At 33.6% G+C, this 22989-nt stretch overlaps 2 protein-coding genes and 1 long non-coding RNA gene across 3 annotated transcripts; all 3 read left to right on the top strand.

Annotated features, from left to right (window-relative positions):
* Positions 1-1297: 1297 nt before the first annotated feature.
* LOC144574981 (uncharacterized) lies at positions 1298-3824 on the top strand. The gene is made up of 7 exons (XR_013518330.1): positions 1298-2038; positions 2194-2225; positions 2320-2435; positions 2577-2632; positions 2808-3396; positions 3480-3558; positions 3659-3824. It is a non-coding gene; the product is annotated as an uncharacterized LOC144574981 (long non-coding RNA).
* A 4293-nt stretch (positions 3825-8117) lies between these two features.
* On the top strand, positions 8118-10491 carry LOC144574759 (Ribosomal protein L10 family protein). Its single transcript, XM_078324811.1, has 8 exons — positions 8118-8278; positions 8806-8971; positions 9129-9219; positions 9321-9379; positions 9472-9532; positions 9627-9717; positions 9814-9890; positions 10180-10491. The coding sequence occupies exons 1-8, from the start codon at positions 8251-8253 to the stop codon at positions 10294-10296; spliced, it is 690 nt and encodes a 229-aa protein (XP_078180937.1). The 5' UTR covers positions 8118-8250; the 3' UTR covers positions 10297-10491.
* A 6460-nt stretch (positions 10492-16951) lies between these two features.
* LOC144574758 (LIMR family protein Os06g0128200) lies at positions 16952-21642 on the top strand. The gene is made up of 14 exons (XM_078324810.1): positions 16952-17488; positions 17577-17662; positions 18414-18532; positions 18728-18838; positions 19234-19332; positions 19415-19537; positions 19633-19695; positions 19780-19844; positions 19921-20030; positions 20126-20240; positions 20325-20390; positions 20577-20687; positions 20779-20845; positions 21316-21642. The coding sequence occupies exons 1-14, from the start codon at positions 17139-17141 to the stop codon at positions 21361-21363; spliced, it is 1533 nt and encodes a 510-aa protein (XP_078180936.1). The 5' UTR covers positions 16952-17138; the 3' UTR covers positions 21364-21642.
* The last annotated feature ends 1347 nt before the right edge of the window (positions 21643-22989 follow it).

Here is a 22989-nt window from a genome sequence, read left to right as displayed (position 1 = left end):
TATTAATACTTTTAAATGTCAGCAGTGTCATATGTGTAAAATACTAGGTATAAATACTTAAATGACGAGTTATAAATACTTGCATGATGATGAGCTCGAAAGTATGTCATCATGGATCTCATTTGAAAGATAAAATTGTGTAGAAAACGTTCGTGGTTTTAGATTCGCAAAATTCCTTATAGATCATGAGAAATGTGGACGAGATTGAACAAATAAAATTAAGGGAATAATAGGGGGATGAGAGTGGGGGGACAATTATCAGGCCCATATAGAAATGATATGTCTCACATGGGTTTCTAATTAAAGAAGAATTGTATGGATCCAAAACATCCGCAATGTGTATCCCAACTTTCTGCTATAAAAAATGTCTGATCGTTATAAGTTCGCTATCTGTGATTAAAAATATGAAATTTACTTGCTTTAATCCAGATTTTAGATTTATAATTGAAATAAAACTAAATTAGATACTCTTATTATGATGATGTAAACGGATCAGATATCTTGGATAGAAATAAAGCGGTTTTGAAACGGGTAATATCCAATACCCAAAACCCACTCTTCTTTCACATCAATCGTCTCCCTTCAAGCAAAGGCCACGTGGGGTGTGTGAGTGTGTTAACTTTCTCTTTGACTTTGAAATAAAATTCTCCATGCAGGGGTCCTTCTAGATAATATTCTAGGTGGCTACAAAATCTGATATATGTGCATAGTTTAATTTGTTCCAAATATGATATTATATGCTACATCAGTAACTCAGTACTCTTTCTATTAATGGATCCTTATCTATTTGCATTGTTCATATATCTTGAGAAAAATATGAGTCTTGTTGTTAAGTAAATTAACTGTTTTATTCTTATTAGTAATATGAAGGAACATTAGCTTGATCTAAATACTAATTTGCTGCAAAGTAAAACATAGTCTAAAATAGTTGAGCATTTTCTTAAATTATTCTAATAGATAATATCTTTGATACATAAAATTTTATTCCAGATTCACTCATGAGAGCTATATATAGCAATAATCTTAATCTCTCCACCTTATTAAGTAGCTTAATGTCTAGATTCTGCAAGGATCTTGATTTTTTTTTTTTTTTCAGATTGAATCTGAGTCATTTAAATAAATAATATATTTTCATTTGATTAAATGTATCTGTTTTAGATGTAGAAGTCTAAATTAAGTTAAAACAATACCCGCCACATAAAAGACCACTCGTTGTTTCTTTATAAATGTACAAAGATACCACCTCTCCTTCCCGAGCCCCGTCTTTTCCTTTTTTTTCTACGTCGCCGCAGGAAATACAAAATCAAAACCGACTCCTTTCTCTGTGCGAGAGATTGCGAGAGAGTGCAATATATTTCTTCCTTTCTCCTTCTTCAATTGAGCGCTACTACTCGCGCATAACCCTAGAGCGCCACCATGCCAGCAGGATACGGTTTAAGGTCACGCACAAGGGATTCCTTCTCTCGCCCGTTTAGGAAGTAGGGATTCCTTCTCAGTCGGCACAGAGGAGATGTTGTGGGCCCCACTTTCGGTTTTTGGTGTGGGAAATTGGAGGCGCTGCCTAGGATGAGTCCTAGAAGGGGTATTGTACGTTTGGTTTGGATTTGGGATCGATTTTGGCATAGGTGTCATGAAGGACTATAGAGAAGGAAGTTGGAATTAGTGTTTTACACGGTTTGAAATGGGAAGATTTAATGAGTGTTGTTGATTGGCAATTCGGATTTTATTTCTCTGTTTCTTGAAGCCAATGGAAAGAGAAATAAAGGATTCGTACAATTTAATTTGTCTTTCTTGTATTTGAGGAGATTAATCTTTTATTTTGTTCTGATATTCTATATTTTTAATTAATAAAGGAACAAACCATATCTAAAGCTCATATATTAAGTTAGCATTAGTATTGATTAGCTTTCTTTTAATTATGTTCATTATTTTAATTAATTTTGATAATCAGGTGGAAGGTAACAGATAGTGACTCTAGCAAAAGAGATTCACTCGAGGTAATGGATAAGAGAATCTACTGTAGGGGACTGCAAAACTGGTACAAAAATTGACTTGATTGGATTCTAGACAGAAAATTGAAGACAAATATAATAATCAATGACTATTTCAATTTGATAGAACATATTTACAGTTTCTGTTACCCCCTTTTCTTTGATATCTAATTATGAGAAAATTTTCTTTGTTTGGATGCAGAAAGGAGCTCAAAAAATTGCTTGAATCATACGGTACAGTCAAAGAGTTAGTTCTTTTCATAACACCTACTTGTAGTGCACTTAATTTTTTCTATTTTCTTTCTTCTTTTGTCTTTGAATTTTATAGAAGCTCATTCTACGGCCAAGTCAAACAATGCATCTTTCAGTTTGAAACCAGAACAGACAGCTACAAACTCGATCAGAGATGGGGCACTGCCAAATGCACAACAAATGCCTGACAAGGTGTTTTTTTTTCTATAAAAATGTACTAAGACATGACAAATATGACTTAGTTAATTTTTTGGGTTCTCTTTTAATTTCTTCATTAGGAGAATTACAAAATAAGAGTCTAATTTTGGTGGGTTTCTGTTTTGAAAATGACAGTCTAATTTTGGTCTATGAGTACTTGCCAAGAGGTAGTCTGGAAGAAATTCTGCACAGTGAGTCTTAAATTTTGATTGATAGCTTTCAATTTATTATAACGCATGTCTTCAAACATGTAGATATCATTTTATGGGAAGGAATTATCTTTATGTTGGCAGCTCCCTTTAATTAACATTTCATCCTTTCTGGAAAAGTGATTTTTATTTACTTGCTGTACTTATTATTTGTCAGGCAAAAAAGAACATAAGGATGCATTTGGTTGGAATGAGAGATAGAAGGTTGTGCTAGGTGTAGCCAGTGCATTGAATTATCTGCGTGGTCATGGCAATCTCCGGCCTATCATCTATAGGGATTTTAATCCCAACTTCAAATATGACAAGCCATACAAAGTTAACTCGGTAATGTCATATCCTACACTTTGAGAGAAGCACGTGTAGATGAGATTAAGAAACAATTGTTGGTGAATTTGACAAAGGAGGTGATAGAAGAACACGTGAAGAACAGTTCGAGCAGCTGGTGGATTGGATGGAAGAACATAAAGCTGCTGATAAATGGATTGAAATATTAGAGGTCAGATTAGGAGCCCTGACTGTTGTGATTAATTCATTTTTGCCATTCAGGTAGAATTGGATTTTGGGTTTGGTTCCCCTATAATGGCATTGCTTTGGGTGAGGCCGGCCCGGCTTGGGTATGGTTCCTTCACCATAATGAACCCAAAAAACAATGGTACCCTTCGAGAACAACTCGGGAGTCCTCCAAGCTATTGAACAAAAGTTTATTATTTTCGTCACTCGGGTGAAAGTACTTGTTGATACACCATGTATGTAACAAATTTATATCTTTTATGTTTATTGCAAATTTTAAAAACTAAATGTAAACTAAATAAATAAAAATATTTTGCAGATAATCATTTGCTTGCCACGGATATTTCCACTGTCCATTTTAATCCCCAGATGCCAGAATATGAAGAGTTGAGACTTAGGTACTTCTAAAATTAAAATATCAAAATACTCTGTCTTAAATTAATCAATATTAATCAACTTGAAGTTCCTTGATTAAAACAGTTTGTTTACTATGTGCAGACTCAACATGCCATGAGGTGCTACCAAATGTGGTGTCAGTGTATTGCAATTACTGACTTCAGTAGCTTTTAGGTTGTTTGTTTTGTTTTAGCTTTGTATGTTTATGGTTTTTATTAGAGAATGCTATTTTTTTTCTTCCTATATTCAATTCAGAAATAATATCTTTGGTTTACATTTAGCGATATTTTTTTTCTCTATTTTTTATGAAAAAAAAATACTTTAGTAAATTAGGTTTTTTACTACATAATTTGCTCCCGTTGCTGTGCACGGGCACAATTACTAGTTATCTTATATGTTCTTATTATATTTCAACTAGAAATGGTAATCTTACTAGCAGCTTGGTTTATGTGTGCCTTAAAAATACTGATAAGTAGTGTGAATGATATTAACTTAATTAAATCCACACGTGCAAGGAGAGTTTTTAAAATAATGCAAGTTCATGAGAATCTATGGGTGAATACTTCTGCTCCCTTTTTCCTACACGCTACCATCATGTTTTGTTCCTCAAGAGAATTTATTGGTGAACACTTCTACCTTATATTTTCTACACGCTACCATTATTTCTTGTTTCTCTATGGTAGAAAGGACTTTGAGTTTGGACTTACATATGAGAATATATAGTCTGATACACGGTAAAAATAGTATGACACTAATGTAGTTGAAATAGTGTGACATGTGAAACTAATGGTTTAAAACATATTTGTGATGAATCCTTTTAAATCAATTCAACCATAGAGACCCTTGATTTAAAATAATGTTGTATGATGCATGTGTATAAGAGTTTTATATGATGCAACATAGGGTCTCGCGAGCTTTCCGACGCAGTTGAATTTTAGTGCACATATATATGTTCTTACTATAGGTTCTTATTATATGAAAACTACCATATCACTCAACTAGTAATTTCTTGTAGCAATAATATAGTACGATATTACTGTAGTTCAATTAGTTATTTTCTTATTAACGTAATTATAGCATATTAATATGATATTACCACAGTTAAATATAGTATGCATTATAGCATCAGAAAGTTATCGCAAAAACTAAATATATTTTTCTCATTAGATTTTATCTTAATTTTATTTTTCACATTATATTCTTATCTTAATTTTATGCGATGATATATACACTACTCGAATTCATCTCAAGACCGTGGATAAAAAATAAACAAAAAATATGACTGATACATTATCTAAAAGTTGAATTATAAAGCATACCTTTTTGTAGAAGCATGAATATTATATCCTTGATTCATCCTTGATTTTAGAACTCGTGTTTGGTGCAAATATATTGTTTGCTTTCAAGATTGTACAATTTTGGGTGCCTAGAACAGTGTGTGGTCAGTTCAATCTGATATCATTTTTCAGTGTGTGGTCAGTTCACTCCAAGCTTCTAAATAGCGTTTATAGCGGTGTAGCGGGGAGACCAAAAAAAAAAGCTTTAGCGAATAGCGGAGCTATAGCGAAAGCTATTATAAATAGCGTTTTTTTATTTCAAAAATTATATTTTATATTTCTACTAATAGTAAAAACTAAAAAGAGTGATGCTTCTATGGACATAAGGGTCTATTTGTAAAATGAATATATTTTTATTTTCAAAGTTCAAACAGCCGATCCGAACCGTTCATCTTGTTCTCCATATTAATATATCTTTGGAGACCAAATTTTACATTTTTCTGAATTTATTTACTATTTATTAAGATGGGTATAAAAATTATCAAATTCAGACCATTGAATTTTGTACCCATCTTAATAAATAGTAAAAAAAATCAAAAAAATGTAAACTTTGGTCTCCAAGCACATATTAATATGGAGAACAAGATGAACGGTTCGGATCGACTGTTTGAACTTTAAAAATAAAAATATGTTCATTTTACAAATAGGTCCTTATGTCCATAGAAGGCTTTGCCTAGTAAAAATGTCTCATCAAGAAAAAAAATATCAAATTAATTAAGAAGTTCTAATATTATTCATATTAAACCAATACAAAGTTCAAATTGTCATTCAAAATATCCCTAATTCAAAAACTATCGATATATTTTATATTCAAAATATACCACTACCATATATTAATGCATGATACAAAATTTAATTGATATAGCGGTATTGCCCGCACATGTTCCATTGTATTGATATAGCTTAATAAAGTAAAAAAAAAACCAATCTAGATATTAAGGCCCATTAAAATTGCAAAATCATGTTTTCAGAAAAAAAAAATTGCAAAATCATAACCCATGTAGCATAGCGGACCGCTATTACCGCTATTGCCGCTACGCGCTATAGCGGACCGCTATTACCGCTATAGCGGTCGTAGCTTGATTAGCGCAGTTTTAACCCGTAGCTTAGCTTTCTGGGTCCAAAACCGCTATAGCGGCGCTATAGCTTCGCTATAGCTAGCTATTTAGAAGCTTGGTTCACTCTGATATCATTTTTCAGTGAGTGGTCAATTTACTAATTTATCACTTTGCAGTGTGTGGTCAGTTCACTCTGATATCACTTTGTTGTATGTGATTAGTTCACTCTAATATATATCACTTTGTAGTATATAGTCAATTCACTTATTAATTTTTTTTTAAATATGATATGTATAATTATATTGATCATAATTAGTGATTTATATCAATATACTTAATATAGTTTAATGTTAGTATTACATCTATAAAAAAAAAAAAAGGAAAACCAACATCCTAACAAATTTCTCATGCATTTGCCGAACACCTACATTCTAAAATTCTCATAAGTTAAATGTCTTTAGTTTTGACATATTGAAATTCTCATTCTCATATTAAAAGTTCTCATTCCCACAAAATTTCCATGTTACCAAACAAGTTAATTTGTTAAAATTCTTAAAAGGAACAACCCCTATATTTAAAGGGACCAATTTGAGTCGGATGGATTTCACATCTATTCGATCCATTTTAAGATCTATGCACACTGCTTCAATAAGTATGCGTATCAGTTGTAATATTTTTGTACACGGATTTTAAAGCGGATCGAACGGACGTAGAATCTATTGGACTGACATTTGTGTTCGATGCTCATCGAATCTAAATTGGTTTCATATTTAAATAGACACTGAATTTTATTTGGTCTGAGCAAGAGTATTGTGCTCAGTCAGTCTGCTACCTGAGGGGATACGGATTTCCATCAGGTAAGGTTCTAACTTCTAATTGAGCGCTTCTGTTTTGTATCTTCTTTAAAGATACTTGAAAAAAAAAAAAGAGAGGATATTTTTTAAATATCTAACATTAAATAAAAGTATTAAATATATCCAAATCTAGTGAATATTTTTTAAAATGTGCAGATCGATCAAACTTTAACCGATTGGAATAAAAATACGGACCGACCAGAGTTTAGTCGGTCAGGTAATTTATTTTTTCTTCTGTTACACCCAGGCACAACCACACATTATACATGCATGGAATTTTTTTTATAAGGATTAAAATTTCAGATCGATGCTCAACATTTCAAAAATTGTAAATGGCTCCAAAACAAAATTAAATGGTTTATTTTTGCATGATTATACATTTCTTCTCATTCAAGAAAATATTGTCCTTAAAATTCAAACCGATCATAAACAATTAAACAGCCGATTAAACCAAATCAAAAATGAAATATTGATAACAAATCTCAGAGAAATTGACAAAGTAAATGATTATATTTGAATGCAGATATTAATATTTTTCCCTATTTAGGGTCATATTTTAAAAACTAAAATAATAATGAAATTAAAAAGAATAGTAAGATTTTACATTCTTCAATATTTTTATATGTAAATTTTATTTACCAGCGGAAAGGTTCAAATATCTTATATATAATTTCAAAATATAAAATATCTTTTATGCCGCTATAAAACATATTTCAAAATATAAAAATATCTTTTATGACGCTGTAAAAATATGTATATATCTCATACGATCATTTTAATATAGAGAAAAGAAATACTCCAAAATGTCTCTCTTTTTTCACATTATGTTTCACTACATGGAATTACAAATATAGGGAAATTAAGGTATATATATATATTTATGTCAAAATTATTTCTACATTTTGTATTAAGAAACGCAAAAAAAAGAAAAAAAAAAAAGAGTTTTGTTTGGATGCATTAGACGAGGAATTCGGATCATAATAGAATATTTCTGTTTGGATCCAGACCGTCCAAAAAAATCTGTACGAATACTAAAATAGCTCCGTGTCCGGTGCCTATTCGGGGGTGATGTAGGGGTTAGTATTATGTTTGCTTTAAGATTCGTGCAGAACGTATTTAAACGGTTGGGATTTTCCATAAAGTCACGCAAAGTTTGAGATATCTCAGAGGATACGAATTCAGATTCCCCTGGATTTCTCATTAACAATTTTTAAATTCTTTTGTTTGGAGGGGTACCCATAAAATATAGGCCTTTCTGGCTGGCCCAATTAATTGTGCTTATAAATCCCGGAAACTCAGATCCAGGCTTTTTAGGCCCGAAATAAAACCCAAAACCCTAGTTACTTCGGAGGAAACCCTAGAAATCTCAGAAAAGAGAGGGGAGCGAGAGAGAGAAAGAGGGGGCGAAATAAGGACGTGAAACTTGTGGAGCGGGAAGAGAGAAAATGCCTCTATCAAAGCGCAATCGAGAAGGTAGTTTGAATTCTCATTGTTTCTTGAAATGATCTTTTTGTTTCGATTTTAGTATAGATTTGAATATTTTCGAAGGTTTCCACTTACTTCGATCCGTTTTCATCAAGCTCAGTTGTAGAAATCCCTTGTTTATTTCTGTTATTTCAAGTTTTTTGAAAGTAATTGGCAAAACTGAAGTACATGGTTGATTTCTTGTTTGAAAACTTGATAGTTTGTCTCTTTATAGATTCATTAAAAATTGGCCCCTAGGTGACCAGTAATTGTTTATTATTTTCTAATTCTAGTACTGTTATTGCTACCTGTGATGTGGATTATAGGAATTAATTGATTTTCATGCATCTTGTTTCAAATTAATGGGAAATAGATTTTGCGGGTATTAATTATTTTGTAGTACTTCATAATCATGGTGCTCTCATTACAATTTAAGGATATATAACCCGAAAACCAAAATATTTGCTTATTGTGATTTTATCTAAAGATCTTTAGCCTTATTTATTTATGTTCAAATTGCCTATTGAAACATACAGTGACATTGTCAAAAACAAAAAAGAAGGGAAGGGTGGCCAAGGAGTCATTGGTAAATGCCATAAAAGAAGGGCTTGAGCAGTATAAAACCGCTTATGTTTTCACTTATGAAAACATGAGAAACCAGAACTTCAAGAAATTTAAAGAACAGCTCAAATCCAGCAGCAGGTACACCTCATAAACCTGCTTTGTTTTTGTATTTTCTAAATGATTTATTTGGAATGCTATAGTTTAATGGTTACTGTTTTGTTTGCATTGATAGGAAGATTTCTATTACTAATTATTTGCTTGAGCTAAAAGTTAAATTTCTAATGTTAAATTGTAGGTTTTTTCTTGGATCAAATAAAGTAATGAAAGTAGCACTCGGTCGGTCCCCAGCTGATGAAGCTAGACCGCGTATACATAAGCTCTCTAAGGTTAGTTTTCACAACCATCTTATTTTTATAGTGGATGCTACAGTGAAAACCGTAATATTTCTGTTTTAATATATTTTATTTTGTTTTTATGAAAATTACAGTTACTTCGTGGTGATTCAGGTCTCTTTTTGACTAACCTACCGAAAGAGGATGTTGAAAGGTAAATGCCCTCTGATTTAATTTTTTTTTCTTCTGGTAAGGTGGATATTTGTTAGAAAGCAATTCCCACATAAATTTGTTCCGACATTTCAGAATATTCAGAGAATTTGAGGAGCAAGACTTTGCGAGAACTGGGACTATTGCTACAGAAAAGGTTGCTACTAGAGTTATTTTTATTTATTTTTGTTGTCGAGTTCGTGATTAATTACCATTGAAAGTAATAAAGATATTTTTGATTTGATTAACAGATAGAGCTTAAAGCTGGGCCTTTGGATCAATTCTCGCATGAAATGGAACCATTTCTGCGTAAACAGGGGTTGCCTGTTCGATTGAATAAAGGTAAAAAAAATATCAAATTGCCCTTTGCTAGATCTGTTATAATATTTCATTCTATATAGATGTTTAATATATATGTTTCATTTTATTGAAATACAGGGGATATAGAATTAATATCTGATCATCTTGTGTGTGAAGAAGGGGAACCCCTGTCTCCCGAAGCTGCTCGTGCTTTGGTATGGACCTATTTTTATTCAATTTTATTATTTGTACTTGTTGTTTTTTGTGCTTCCATTTAAATATCCATAGTAATGGCCAAGGTGTTGCATGCACATATTTCATCCAATAAAAAGTATTTTTACAGTGAGGAGGGTACTGTTTTACAGGAGTTTGTAGGTGATGTAAGGGTGAGATGTGGTTTTTCTTGTGGTGCACAATTTGCCCATCTTTTAGAGGACTTGTTCTGAATTTGATGTATTTTATTTTTATTTTTTGTTGATATCACTGTTTTTTTTTTTTTGGCAGAGACTACTAGGGATAAAATTGGCAACATTTAAGTTGAACCTATTGTGCAGATGCTCAGAGGATGAATTTGAAGTTTACAGGGAGGGTTTGGATCTATCTGATATTGAATCCTCTTGATTGATATCAACAAGAAAATTAAATTGCCTACTGTATGATTTCTTATGAGATCTTAGGTTGAGGATTATGATCCTGCATTTTTGTTCTCTATTTCTAAGTTAGTGTGTGTGTGTCTGAAAGTTAGTACTGCAAGTTGTTGCTGGATTGTATTGATAAACCATTTTAAATGTGTTCAACATTTAACCCATTCCAAAAGGCAAGTTTTAGATAGATTACAGTTAGAATTTCTCTGTTTTATTAATAATATCTCGGATACTGCCCTAGTTCTCTGTTTATTGCATTACTCCTATATCAGGATGCAATATATTTAATCCTTGGATTTGGCATTTGGTTGATTGCTCCCGTATTCTACTTGTACCAGACAAATTTCCTTTTGCTTTTCAGAGTTATGCATATATAATATGCGATTGATCTTAGGAATGTACATCTTCATTTTAACAGTCTAAAATAGTTGATCTCAATTGTTCAATATGGTTTTCATATGAAAATTTACTGTCTTTGAAAATCAAATTTTACATTTTTTTTTTAGAATTTTCTGCTATATTTTTAGATTTATAAAATGATCATAATCATTACTTTCAAATTGTCTCCTTTTTTTCGACCTGACTTAGATCAATAGTTTTCTACCTGTCTGAAAAATAATAATAAGAAAATATAGAGAAGTGTAAAATTAATCGGTGTGAATTCTTAAAAAAGCTACATGCGTGCTCACCACTGCTAACTAGGTTTGCAATTTACAATAGTAGATATGAATGCTTATGTGACCAAACATCCATTTTTAAATAATGACATGGTCTCACTAAATATGGAATTTTTGTTTAATTCATATTATAACTGCACACAATTTGACTATTTTACTACTTTTGTAAAAAAAAAAAAAAAGACTAGTTTACTAACTACCCAGAAATGAAAATGACATAACCATTCCTGAAACATTTGAGAGCATTTACCTTTATCAAAATTGACTTTTGGAGTGATGTTTAGTTTTCTTCCGAGATTTTTATTAATACTCTTAAAAAAATATATATATATCAAATATGCTTCTCTTTTTTTTTTAATGTTCTGACCATTCAGATGGGGGGTGCCTAGCTTCCAACACCAAACCGCTCCCCAATGGGGGGTCATGTATCAATACCAAACTGTCCCCTAGTTGGGTGGTCTGGTATAAAACCTACCATATATTCAATTTTTCTCTCTTGCCCACTCAAAATTTATTCCAACTTCAGAGTAAAGAGAAAGATAAAGAGAAAGAGAAGAAAAGAGGAGATTTTGAACGATTTTTTTGGTGACTACAGGTAATTTTTTTTATTAACTTTTTAATTTATTTTTAAATGTTTTTTTTAACTTTTTTTAATTTTTTTAATTACTAATAATTTTTTATTTATTTTATTGGCTAATAATGTAGTTTGTTAAGGAAAAAATATTAATTGCATTGTATGTGGGCAGCAAGCTAACTCGGGGTGTGGAGGGCGCATAATACACGAAAGATGATGTCTATGACTTCGAGGTTAATGAAAGTACTACATTTCTGGAACTTAAGCAACTGATATATGAAAAAACTTGTGTAAACCCCAACCAGTATGACATAGAATTGATTACACGGATTGACACACAAAGGGGGGAGGTAATAGACCTTTCTTTGTGAGGTATCCTATAACAGATGAGGGATTGTGGAGAAGTGTGTACAATCAATTTGAGTTGAGGAATATCCCAATAATGGACTTATATTCTAGGAGGGTTCTGCATCTGCCCGGGGTTTGACCTTCTAGGGTAAATTTAGGTTATGACAATTCAGGGTACCACAACTCCGGTTATGATAACCCCAGGTACCACAACTCCGGTTATGATAACCCGGGTACCACAACTCCAGTTATAACAACCCGGGGTACCATAACTCTGGTTATGTGCCACCGTACGTACTACATGTTTATGACAATTATGCACCTAATTATATCCATTATTATACCCTTGATTTTAACCACCACCCCAACATGAACCTGTAATCCCTAGATTTCCATCTATACCAGAGTCAGTACCGTTACTGTTACCCGTTAATCGAAATGATACTGAGATTGATACTGATGGGATTGATGTCATACCAGAAAAGAAAATGGACACGGGGGATGATTTTGAAAGGGCTTGGGATTCTGATCACTTATCATATGGTAATGTAGATATACTACCTACTCTCAGGGAAGACATATTTTCGATTAGAGGTCGGGAGAATAGGTATCTGGTCGCCACATTCAACGATACCACAGCTTTTTAAGAGGCAAATATTAGTTTTTTTAGTAAGCATAGTGTATACAATCAAGAACTTCTCCTAGGGCAACTTTATAGCAACATAGAGGAACTTGTGAAGAAAAATCATGAAACTCATGTTAACAGTAACTGGTAATGTAAAATACAAAAAAGGGACTAAACAAGATTGGTTGTGATATATATAAAATGGCCCCGCGTTGTGAGTTCTGCCTTTTTGCAACCTCTGCTGGTTAAGGGGAAGCATGGATGATTAAGAAATTTGAACCATCTCATACATATAAGTCTGCATCCACAAGGACAGACCATGCATAGCTGACGACATCACTAATTGCTGATGTAATTGAGAAAGACATTAAGAATGACCCATCGATGAGCATTAGGTAGGGGTGTAAACGGATCAGATGTTTTATTCGATTTTGTATGAATCCGAAAATTACTTAAATTATCTGATCCATATTCGTATCCGAGACTATCTGTATCCAAAAAATCATAACGGAGAAGGATATGGTAAGACTTTTAACTATCCGTATCTTACTGTTTACACTTTTAAACCACGACAAATGTGCTATATGTAATTAAATTGATTTATTAAATTGCATATAGATATATATTTTGATGAACAATATAACACTATGACATAATTAGTGACTAATATTTTAATAATATAATATATGTTTTGTAACCAACAAGCTAATTATGAAAAATATTCATATCCGTCGATATTTGATCTATAGCCGTAACGTTTAATATTCAATCCGTATATGTATCCGAGACTATCCGTATTTGAAAAATTATAACAGATATGGATACGGTAAGACCACTATCCGATCTGTAACTAACCGTTTACACTCTTAGCATTTAGGAGGTGGCTAGAAGTGTCAGAATAAAATACTAACATGCAATCCCAAAATACAACAAGTTGTGAAGAGGTCGTGAACTTGCGGTTTGCAGAATATTCAGTAGTTGGGAGGGTTCATATGACTTACTTGTACCATTGCTCCAGGCCATAGTAAGTACAAATCCTGGCACTGTATATGAGTAGTGGCATGTCAATATATATGACGAGAATGGAGTACTAATGGAGGGAGTTCAATAATTGAAGGGCATAGCATGAGCTTTTGGTGCTTATATTCAAGCTGTGCCATACATCAAACTAGTTATCAGTATTGATGCATGCTTCATGTCTGGCCGTTAAGATGGGAGACTACTAATAGCATATGCATATGATGCTGAAAATCAGTTGTTGCCTTTGGCCTTTACAATTGTTGAGAAAGATAATGATGAGTATTGGGGATTCTTCATGAGTTTTTTACGAAGACGAGTGGTAGGGGAGAGGTTTTTTTGTGTCAATATCAGATCAGCACAAAGAAATCAAATATGTTTTTGATCGTACAGATTACAGTTGGTCAACAAGAACTGGCGAGGGTGTGCACAGGTTGTGCATGCAACACGTTGCAGAGATCCTTAGCAAGGCAACCAGAAATGATACATGGGTTTCAGACACATTTAGACTACATTGCAAAAAGAAGAAGCCGAGAATGGTGGAAGAGATGTTTAGAGATTATGCAAAGGTATGTATATTCCAAGTGTTTACATTTAAAATGATGATTTTTTATTTCAAGTGTTTACTTATATTATTATTTTTCCTTATTTTTCTGTAGTGCATGTCAAAAGTAAATATCTACTTAATGAAGGTGGGCAAAAATAATCTCAAAGATCTTTAAGAGCCACCAGCATACGAGAAAATATTTCAAGCCCGTAATAGAGGTTATCATTGGATGTTATTGCACCTGCACCACCACCACCACCACTAGTCGATCACCAATAGTAGTTGTTAAACCAGTTGATAGAGCCCTATAGGACTTGCTTCATTAGTGACATCTTTTTCCTGAAAGAACTCCAGAAAGTGAAGATCTAGCATAATATTAAAGAGCCTAGTGTGCTATAGGCATGGATTGAATTGGTTCGAATTCTAAATACAAGGTCTGAAAATTATCTCAAACAGTACGTTAATATAGAGAATGCATATTTGACTCTATTAAGAAGTAGGCAAATTAGTTATCCAAAAGTAGACAAATTAGTTATGGCCCTGATCATCTTTAGCCCTCTTTCTAATTGAAAATCTCTAGTTGCAACAAGAAAAGCGACTGTTTTTTCAGCCAGCACGCTATAACGCAATAAACGCTATTTAAACCTTTGAGATGTTTCATAACTTTAATACTTTTGGAGTTAATTTAAAAGAGGATTGGACGGTTTTGGAGCCCGTCGAACTTAAAGTAGATTTAATGGGCATTAGACCTACTGCGAAGTCGAGAGCAGCTGTTTGGAAAATAAACGCTACCTTAACTTCATTGTTTTATCTAACTAAGAATTGAGTTAGTGACTATTTCCTGAAATTTTTAAATATACCATACCTCCAAAAAAGATAAACCAAACAACTACGATTTTTGAAAAATTTGAATTTTGACACGACCGCATCCCCTAGGTGCAGCCACCATTTTTCGGGCCGCATCCCCTAGATGCGGCCCGCAGAAAAGTGGTCACATCTAGGGGATGCAGCCGTGTCAAAATTCGAAATTTTCATAAAATATGGTGGTTTGATTTATCTTTTTTAAGGTTGTGGTATATTTAAAAATTTCAGGACTATTTCAGTGTTATTTTAGCACGCTAAGCTCACTAACCTACTTTACGTTCGAAGTTTCAAACATATCCTAAATAAACAAAATGAAAATCTTCAAATTTAATATTCCAATATATTATTATTGAAATAAATTTATTTTAACGATTCAGTACCATCGTTCTAATGTGATTGAAAAGATTAAAATTATATTCATGAACCTTATTATATTAATTGATGACTTCGTCTCATTCTTGCTTTACTCAAAACACATCATTAGAATGCCAAAGGTGGTTAAATAAAATCCATATTCTCCACAAATGTGAAATTTGTGTTTTGAATCCGGAACATTCGATCAAAATTCGAACCGATCCGAACCAATTTAAAAAATAAAAATTTATAAGATCCTTCAATATTCATGTTAATTCAAAATGGACGGTCCTGATTCTTTGTGCACTAGCTCAAAATTTGAGTTACCTCTGTATTTATTTAAATTTTTTGCAATTTTGTATCACCTGCCTCTCCTACAGCCTGGATGCTTATCAGCTTGTCTCAAGTCTCAACAACTAAATCATAGAGCAGCGCTGTCAGAGGAGAACATTCTCTCTTCTACCACCTCATAATTCTTTCGAATTAATTCTACCTTCTCATAGCGGCCTATAATGGAAAAATTCAAGTCATTATCAAAGTTTTAAATAACGTGCTATAGCGTTTTCGGACTATAAAAGTTATGACGCTATCGGTGCTCTATCACGCTATAGCGGTGTTATATGAGCATAGCGCCTAGCGCTGTTTTTTTAACCGTTCCGCTATAATGCGATAAACTCCATTTAGACCTTTGGTTACTATTGTCATATTTATCATTTCGATACAAATTAATATAATATGGGATCTGAACTGTTTGATTCAATTGACACAATACGTATTTTTACGCCACGGAAAAACTAAAAAAATATTATCGATTACTCGTTCATTTTTTCTTTTAAACTGAACAAGTCATCTGTTTTTGTGACATCTCAATATTTTACACATTTGGATCAGGTAAGGTATCCGATAGAGTCTGTTTTTGTGACATCTCAATATTTTACACATTTGGATCAGGTAAGGTATCCGATAGAGTCTGTTTTTGTGACATCTCAATATTTTACACATTTGGATCAGGTAAGGTATCCGATAGAGTCAAGTTAGACCTGAACTGTTTAATTTAAGTTTTCACGAATCTTAAAGCAGATCCTCTATATTTCAATAGATCTGAAATTGAAATATTTTTGTTTCAAGTCAACCTAATTTTGTCAGATTGCTGAGAATACGAACTCATATTTTACAATATAAACTGTAACTAAAAAAATGTGTATTTTGGACATCTTTTGAAGTTAACAGAGCAAGCAGCATTAAAACAGTATTTTTATATTTTATTTTGAGGGAATCATAAATTCAAATAGGATATTTTTCATCATATACGGTGTAAATAATATCATTTTCTAAGCAAAGCTATTGAGTGGGAAATATATATATTCCGATTTTGGAGGGGTATATTTGATATTTTGAGACTTAGTACGCGTCAGGTAGAAGTCACAGCACCTAAGGTAACAGGAAATTTATATATAGATCTGGACCACCTGATCAGAATCTGCACGAATATTAAAGTGGACCGGCATTCCACCTCTAGCCGATTGGCCCGGATTCTGATTGGACGGTTAGGATATAAAACCAAATATCCTGTTACCTCAGAGGATATGGACTCCTCAGGCAGGCACCTCCCGTGTCTCCTCTCCCAGTGCCTCCCCCACCCCGTTTCACCCTTTCTCGTCTCTCCCTCTTTCTTTCTCGTCAAACGAGCAAACCACCTCCGATCGGATCTCCTTGCAAATCAGCACAAATTGCTAAAACACCCTAGCACATTTCCACATTCCCCCCTCCAGATCCGCCTGCGAGGGGCCATTCTGCAAACCCCGCGTAGAAGATGGGGGATTTCAATCTCGCACTGGTGATCGTTGCGGTGGTGGTGTCTGTACTGGTTCTTCTCGTGAGCTTCTACCTCTTGATTAACTATCAACACCCCGACGATGCTAATCAGGCGTACTTCCCCAAACTGGTGGTGGTTCTCGGTCTCGCCGTGGCGGCGATCTCCATTCTCATGCTTCCTGCTGACGTGGCTAACCGACAGGCCTGTCGACACGCAATCTACAATGGCGCGTGCAACCTCACGCTCCCAATGAAGACCCTCTGGCTCATCGTGTACATCGTCGACGCCGTGCTCGTTTTCCTCGTTATTCCTTTTGCGATGTTTTACTACGAAGGAGATCTTGACAAGTGCGTTTTAAAGTTCGAGTCTATTTTGGTTAATTTTTGCGTCAATTTGTTCGGAATTTATCTGATTCGATCTGGGATTTTGTCGCAGGAGCGTTGGAAAGAGATTGAAGAGTGCGTTGATTTGGGTGTTTTGCTCGGCGTTTGTCTGCGCTCTCTGCCTTGGAATTCTTTACAGTACGCGATTCTATTGTTTATCCGTTGTTTCTTAGCCCATTTTTTTCTTCTGAAATGTAGCTTACATTAATAAATGGAAAAAGGAAATAGTAGTTTGTGATAAACATGACTATTTCTAATACTGCATTTGTTAAAGTTTATTTACCATTCAGAGCTTAGCACTTTGGTTCTGCTCTGTGCGCAAGTTATGAATGGAATGAATTATCTCCAAATAGCATTAACACTAAAATAGATAGGTTAATTAAGGACATGACTTGCCCCTCAGAAGTTAACATTTAATTTCCAACTGCAAAATGTCACAAAGTATAGTGTAATTTGTTAAGAAGCCCTTTCTTGGATTTTTTTTTTAGTTTTAGTGTGATTCCTACAAAAATATCCTGACTGATACACATGGTACAGCTAGATTCAAGCATTACTATGCTGGGTTTTACTAATCTAGATTCAAGCATTACTATGCCAGATTTTACTATTTGTATGTAATACCTTTCCTGTATCTGATACCTGTATGGTCCCATAATGGTTTGACCAAAATTTCTACCAGTAATTGTTTATTTTATTATTTTTTTTAATAATTGCGCAATTAAAGGCGGGTAACCTTTGCTGTATTGGGTTGACTAACTTCTAAACCTGGTATAAGTACTGGACAGTCCAGTACCTTCACAAAAACAGAAATTTGTAATCCTTGACCATATCATTCTGCTTTTGGAAATTGCATATAGGCAAACTTAATACATCTTTTGTGTGTTATCAGCATTGATCGGTAAAGTTGACTTCACTGTCAGACACCTCTCATCATCAGTTCAGACTTTTCCAACTACTTGGAATCAATTCTCCAGTGGCCAACCTTGCATCAGCCCCTTGACTAAGCAGGTTTTCTTTTAACATTTATAATCCGAGATGATATTTCGTTTGTACCTCCTTCAAACTCTTGATTTAAATTTCTATTTTATGTTCTAGATGATTTTTCATATGCATCTTATACTGAACCTTGCACTATTGTTGGTGTATATATGAGATAAATAAGTTTGTCATCTACTTATTCTATTTTTCTTTCTTGCCCTTTAGTGTGATGCCTATGTGGCACCACCTTCGTCAGAGACAACCTGGACTATGCGTACCTCCTTCCCAGAATACATCGTTGCTCTTGCCACTATTGTTGGCTCTGTGTTATTTACTGTACGTTCATTTTTCTATATTCAGTACATAGATTTTGCAAATTACAATTGACATTTCCCCTCATTTGCAATCAACACAAGAAACATGTCCTTGATGTGTTTATTTGAGAAAATTTTAGCATTTAAATTTTCTTGGCATTGTTTTAGGTCAGTTCATGCATGGGAGAAAAGGACCTTATTAGCTAAGTGTAATATTGTCAATTCTTGAATAAACATATGTGTGCCGTAGCACTAAGTTACTTTGTTCTGGTTACAGATATCGGTAGGATGCAAGCTGTAAAATTTTGTTAATATTGCAAAGGACCTTATTAGCAAACAAGAGAAAATTTGTTGCACAGTAAAATGTCATTGTATTATTGCAAAGGACCTGATTTCATCCTTAATAATATGTTATAGATTTTTGGAGGAGTCGGGATAGCTTGCCTTCCATTAAGCCTCATTACCGCCTTTGTAAGGCGCCCCAAGGCTGTCATAACACGCTCTCAGTACATCAAGGTTCCAGTTTTTCTCAAATTAATTCGTTCACTGTTTTCTGTGCTTGCACTACTCATATGCTCATCTGTTTGAACTTTCTTAGGAGGCGACTGAGATGGCGAAGAAAGCAAGAGAGCTGAAGAAGGCTGCTGAGGCACTTCACCAGGAGGAGAGAAATGGTAAAAAAGACCGGAAATGGCGTAAAAATGTCAAATCTCTGGAGAAGGCAAGTTTTCAATTTTTCTTGTACCAACAACCATTTGGAATAAAATTTCTGGTTCTTGTACTTGGATGTGAAGCAAATATTTCTTCTTTACGCAGGAATTGCTTCTTTTGGAAGATGATATGAAAGCTTTGGAGGAGATGTATCCCCAAGGAGAGCAAGTAATAATAGAAGCAAAATAAAGATAAAGTATTAATAAGTGCTTATAAATAATTTGGGTTCACTTAACTCTTTTTCTTGCATAGGCGGAGACTACTTGGGCTCTGACTGTCCTTTCTTACCTGGGGAAGCTCGTACTCGGAGTTGTTGGGTAATGTTCTTTAATAGATCGAAAGCAATTTTTCTCAATTTGGATTTGGTTAGTTCAATGTAATTCTCTTTTTCAGGTTAATTGTATCAATTGCATGGGTTGCGCATATCGTGTTGTACTTGCTGATCGATCCTCCTTTGTCTCCATTCCTAAATGAAATCTTCATTAAGCTTGATAGCGTCTGGGGTATTTAACTAATAAACTTAATAATTATAAGATTGTATTTACTCTTATCTCTCTCTCTCTCTCTCTCTCTAAAAGTCAATAAATTTTTTTACCAGGTCTTCTAGGTACAGCGGCATTTGCATTCTTTTGCTTCTATCTTCTAGTTGCAGTGATTGCTGGTGAAATGATGCTGGGGCTTAAACTAGTTTTCATCACCATTCACCCAATGAAGTAATTAGCCATTATCTTCTTTAACCTTCAGATTTTTTTTTTTTTTCAGGTTCTGTTTGACATAATTTACTTTTATTTTTGCAGATGGGGAGCAACACTCATGAACTCCTTTCTCTTCAATGTTGGCCTTATACTCCTTTGCTCGATCAGGTGAGAGCTTGAAATATTAAAATAGTTGTACCTTTGCAGTTAACTGGCTATATAATTCTCAAAAAATGTATTTGATGAGAAGTATAATGCTGTTTTAGGTGGTAGTGAGATGGAATAAAGGCAATTGTGTAAAGTAACATGTGCCTAATATTTTTGATCAAATTTACAATTTAATCCCTTTTTCAGTGTGATTCAATTCTGTTCAACGGCTTTTGGCTACTATGCACAAGCAACAGCTGCTCAGGAGATATTTGGGCACACACTAGAGTCTCTGCGGGGAATTAAGTACCTTTACAAGTGAGCCTCATAAAACACAAAATGAATTTATCTTTAGTTGTGATTTCTTTTCGTTTCTATCAAAACTTATTCTGAACTGTGCGTGTTTCAGGTACAATGTGTTTCAGTATGGATTTGTTGCTTTTGCCATTATCACACTCTTTTACTATTCGTGCTTTGTAAGCTATCTCATCTTATTTGTTATCACCTCATTTAACCAAGATAAGACTATGAAACATGGAATATGCCTTGTATGACCATAAAATTATGAGAAATCTACCCAGATGATCCCTTAGTCTACATATTTAGAAAGTGGATCTATTTTCTCTATCCCTAGTTGCAGAGGAGCTATTGAAAGTAAACTAGACACAGTAAAAAAGTCAACATCAGGTTTTATTTGTGTGTGTGTTATTGTTTTGGTTTTAAATAATCTGATCTTTGTATCATTTTGGTCCCTATCTAATTTGTCAAAATCATGAATGACAATCTTTTGGTCAAAATCATTTTGTTTGTGTCAGAGTTCTTATTTTCGTTTTAATTTAATCTTTCCAGCCTGTTTAAGGTTACATTGGGCATTTCATGTTTTATACGATGGCTTTAATAGGGAAAATATTTCCTTCGTCTAAAATTCATTTATGTATGTTGTTAGGGATGGAGAAAGAAGAGACACACAGGGCGGTTTCAGCTGTCCAGTTAATTAAATTCTACAAGTTGTTAGGTTGTGTGCTGGTTTGCATTAATTTCATGCGGGAGTGACAGATGTCAACTGCTAGCAATGTACATTGGTACTTATATCACTTAATTTGAGGGATCAAAAATCACACACCGATGTAAATTTAGTGAGGTTGAGATTGTGTGAGACGGGGCAATTTTCAGCGTTTTACGATCTTTTGGATGTCCATTTTCTTAACCTTTCTTGTATTTCTGTACTATTGTATCATAGTTGCTTGATGTTTTCTTCTTTGCTTGCCACAAATCCTTTGTGCCACTGTTTATACCGTTTTCTTTCCTTTTTTGATCTTTTTTATTTTTTATTTTTATTTTTTTTTCAGTTGGAGAATTAGATGATTTGTGTCTATGCAGAGTCACATTATTCTTTCATCATTTGCTATTCCTTCACTTTCTTTTTTCTTGTGTCATTTAACTGTTGTTAAAATTTAGTGTTAGACTTGATTAGTATGGAGTTTTTATATTTGGCTTCCTAGGTAATTAATGAAATGCAAACAGAGTCTTTATCTGTTTGAATTTCTTGCTAATAACTGGTTACAGCACTGTTACAGTTATAGTTGTGCACAGTTGTATCTGATTTGCTTGATTGATATATTAGCTGTTATGTGCAAATGAACTCAGCTTGTGCTTGTTGTATATCAAAAAGTGAAAACGAGTGAAGCTTGCAGTCCAAGTGTGCAACCAAGTAAAATAACTTGATATCTGCTTTTTATTGAAAAAAATTGCAGATACTGATAATTATCTATATATATTAACTTGTGTAATTTAAAATTATGTCAGTTTATATTTAAATTTTATTTGTATCCTACTTAATATTTGTATATATTCAGGTATAGAATAATTCATATCCAATAAAACTCAAATATAAACAGGTAATATGCGATTTATTTTTCAATCCTCCAATTTCTTCCGAATTCTTTTCTATATCAAACTTCGCGCAGCAATCTGTTTTGCCTAAATTCCCATCTAATTGTTTTGAACTATTCTGTGTTTTTAAGTATGCATTTCAACAATCCTTCGCGCCAAGAAAATTTGCTTGTCCCCTCTTTATGGGAGCTTGTAACTATTCAATTCAAAAATGATTTAGATTCGGCTTATAAACATCTCTTAACATCGCTAAACTGATGCCGACATGTCGTGCAAATTGAACGAAACTATTTAATTCTTAAGATACACTAAAATTGCTAACATTGCACTTCTCTTAAACCATATAATTCTAAAGATGCACTAATATTTGAAATAAATGCAGCCCTTCCACAGTATGCACCCTGAAATAAGGATAAAAAAAATATCAAATTTAACCGTTGGATCTAAACTCAAATCATTTCCCATAATTTAATATTCCCAAATGGATCTCAATACTTAAATGGCCTAAAGTCCCTTCCTGAGCCCATCAAAAGAGAAAAGATGACAGAATCAATGGGCCTACATAGGCCTCATTACCCTCTCCTTTTTTTTTTTCTCTAAATTTTTCTTTCCTAACTCATGAGTCGGTAAAATCCAAAAATTAGTCAAGTCAAGACCTCCATTTTCATCCCGAGAGAAAGCGACAAGTCAAGACCTCCATTTTCATCCCTGGAATACCTTCTACTGT

The sequence above is a fragment of the Carex rostrata genome, chromosome 23 (genome assembly GCF_964058835.1).
Source record: "Carex rostrata chromosome 23, lpCarRost1.2, whole genome shotgun sequence".
Classification (NCBI taxonomy): Eukaryota; Viridiplantae; Streptophyta; class Magnoliopsida; order Poales; family Cyperaceae; genus Carex; species Carex rostrata.
The sequence above is the reverse complement of the archived record's forward strand: the minus strand, read 5'-3'. Positions and strand labels throughout refer to the sequence as shown.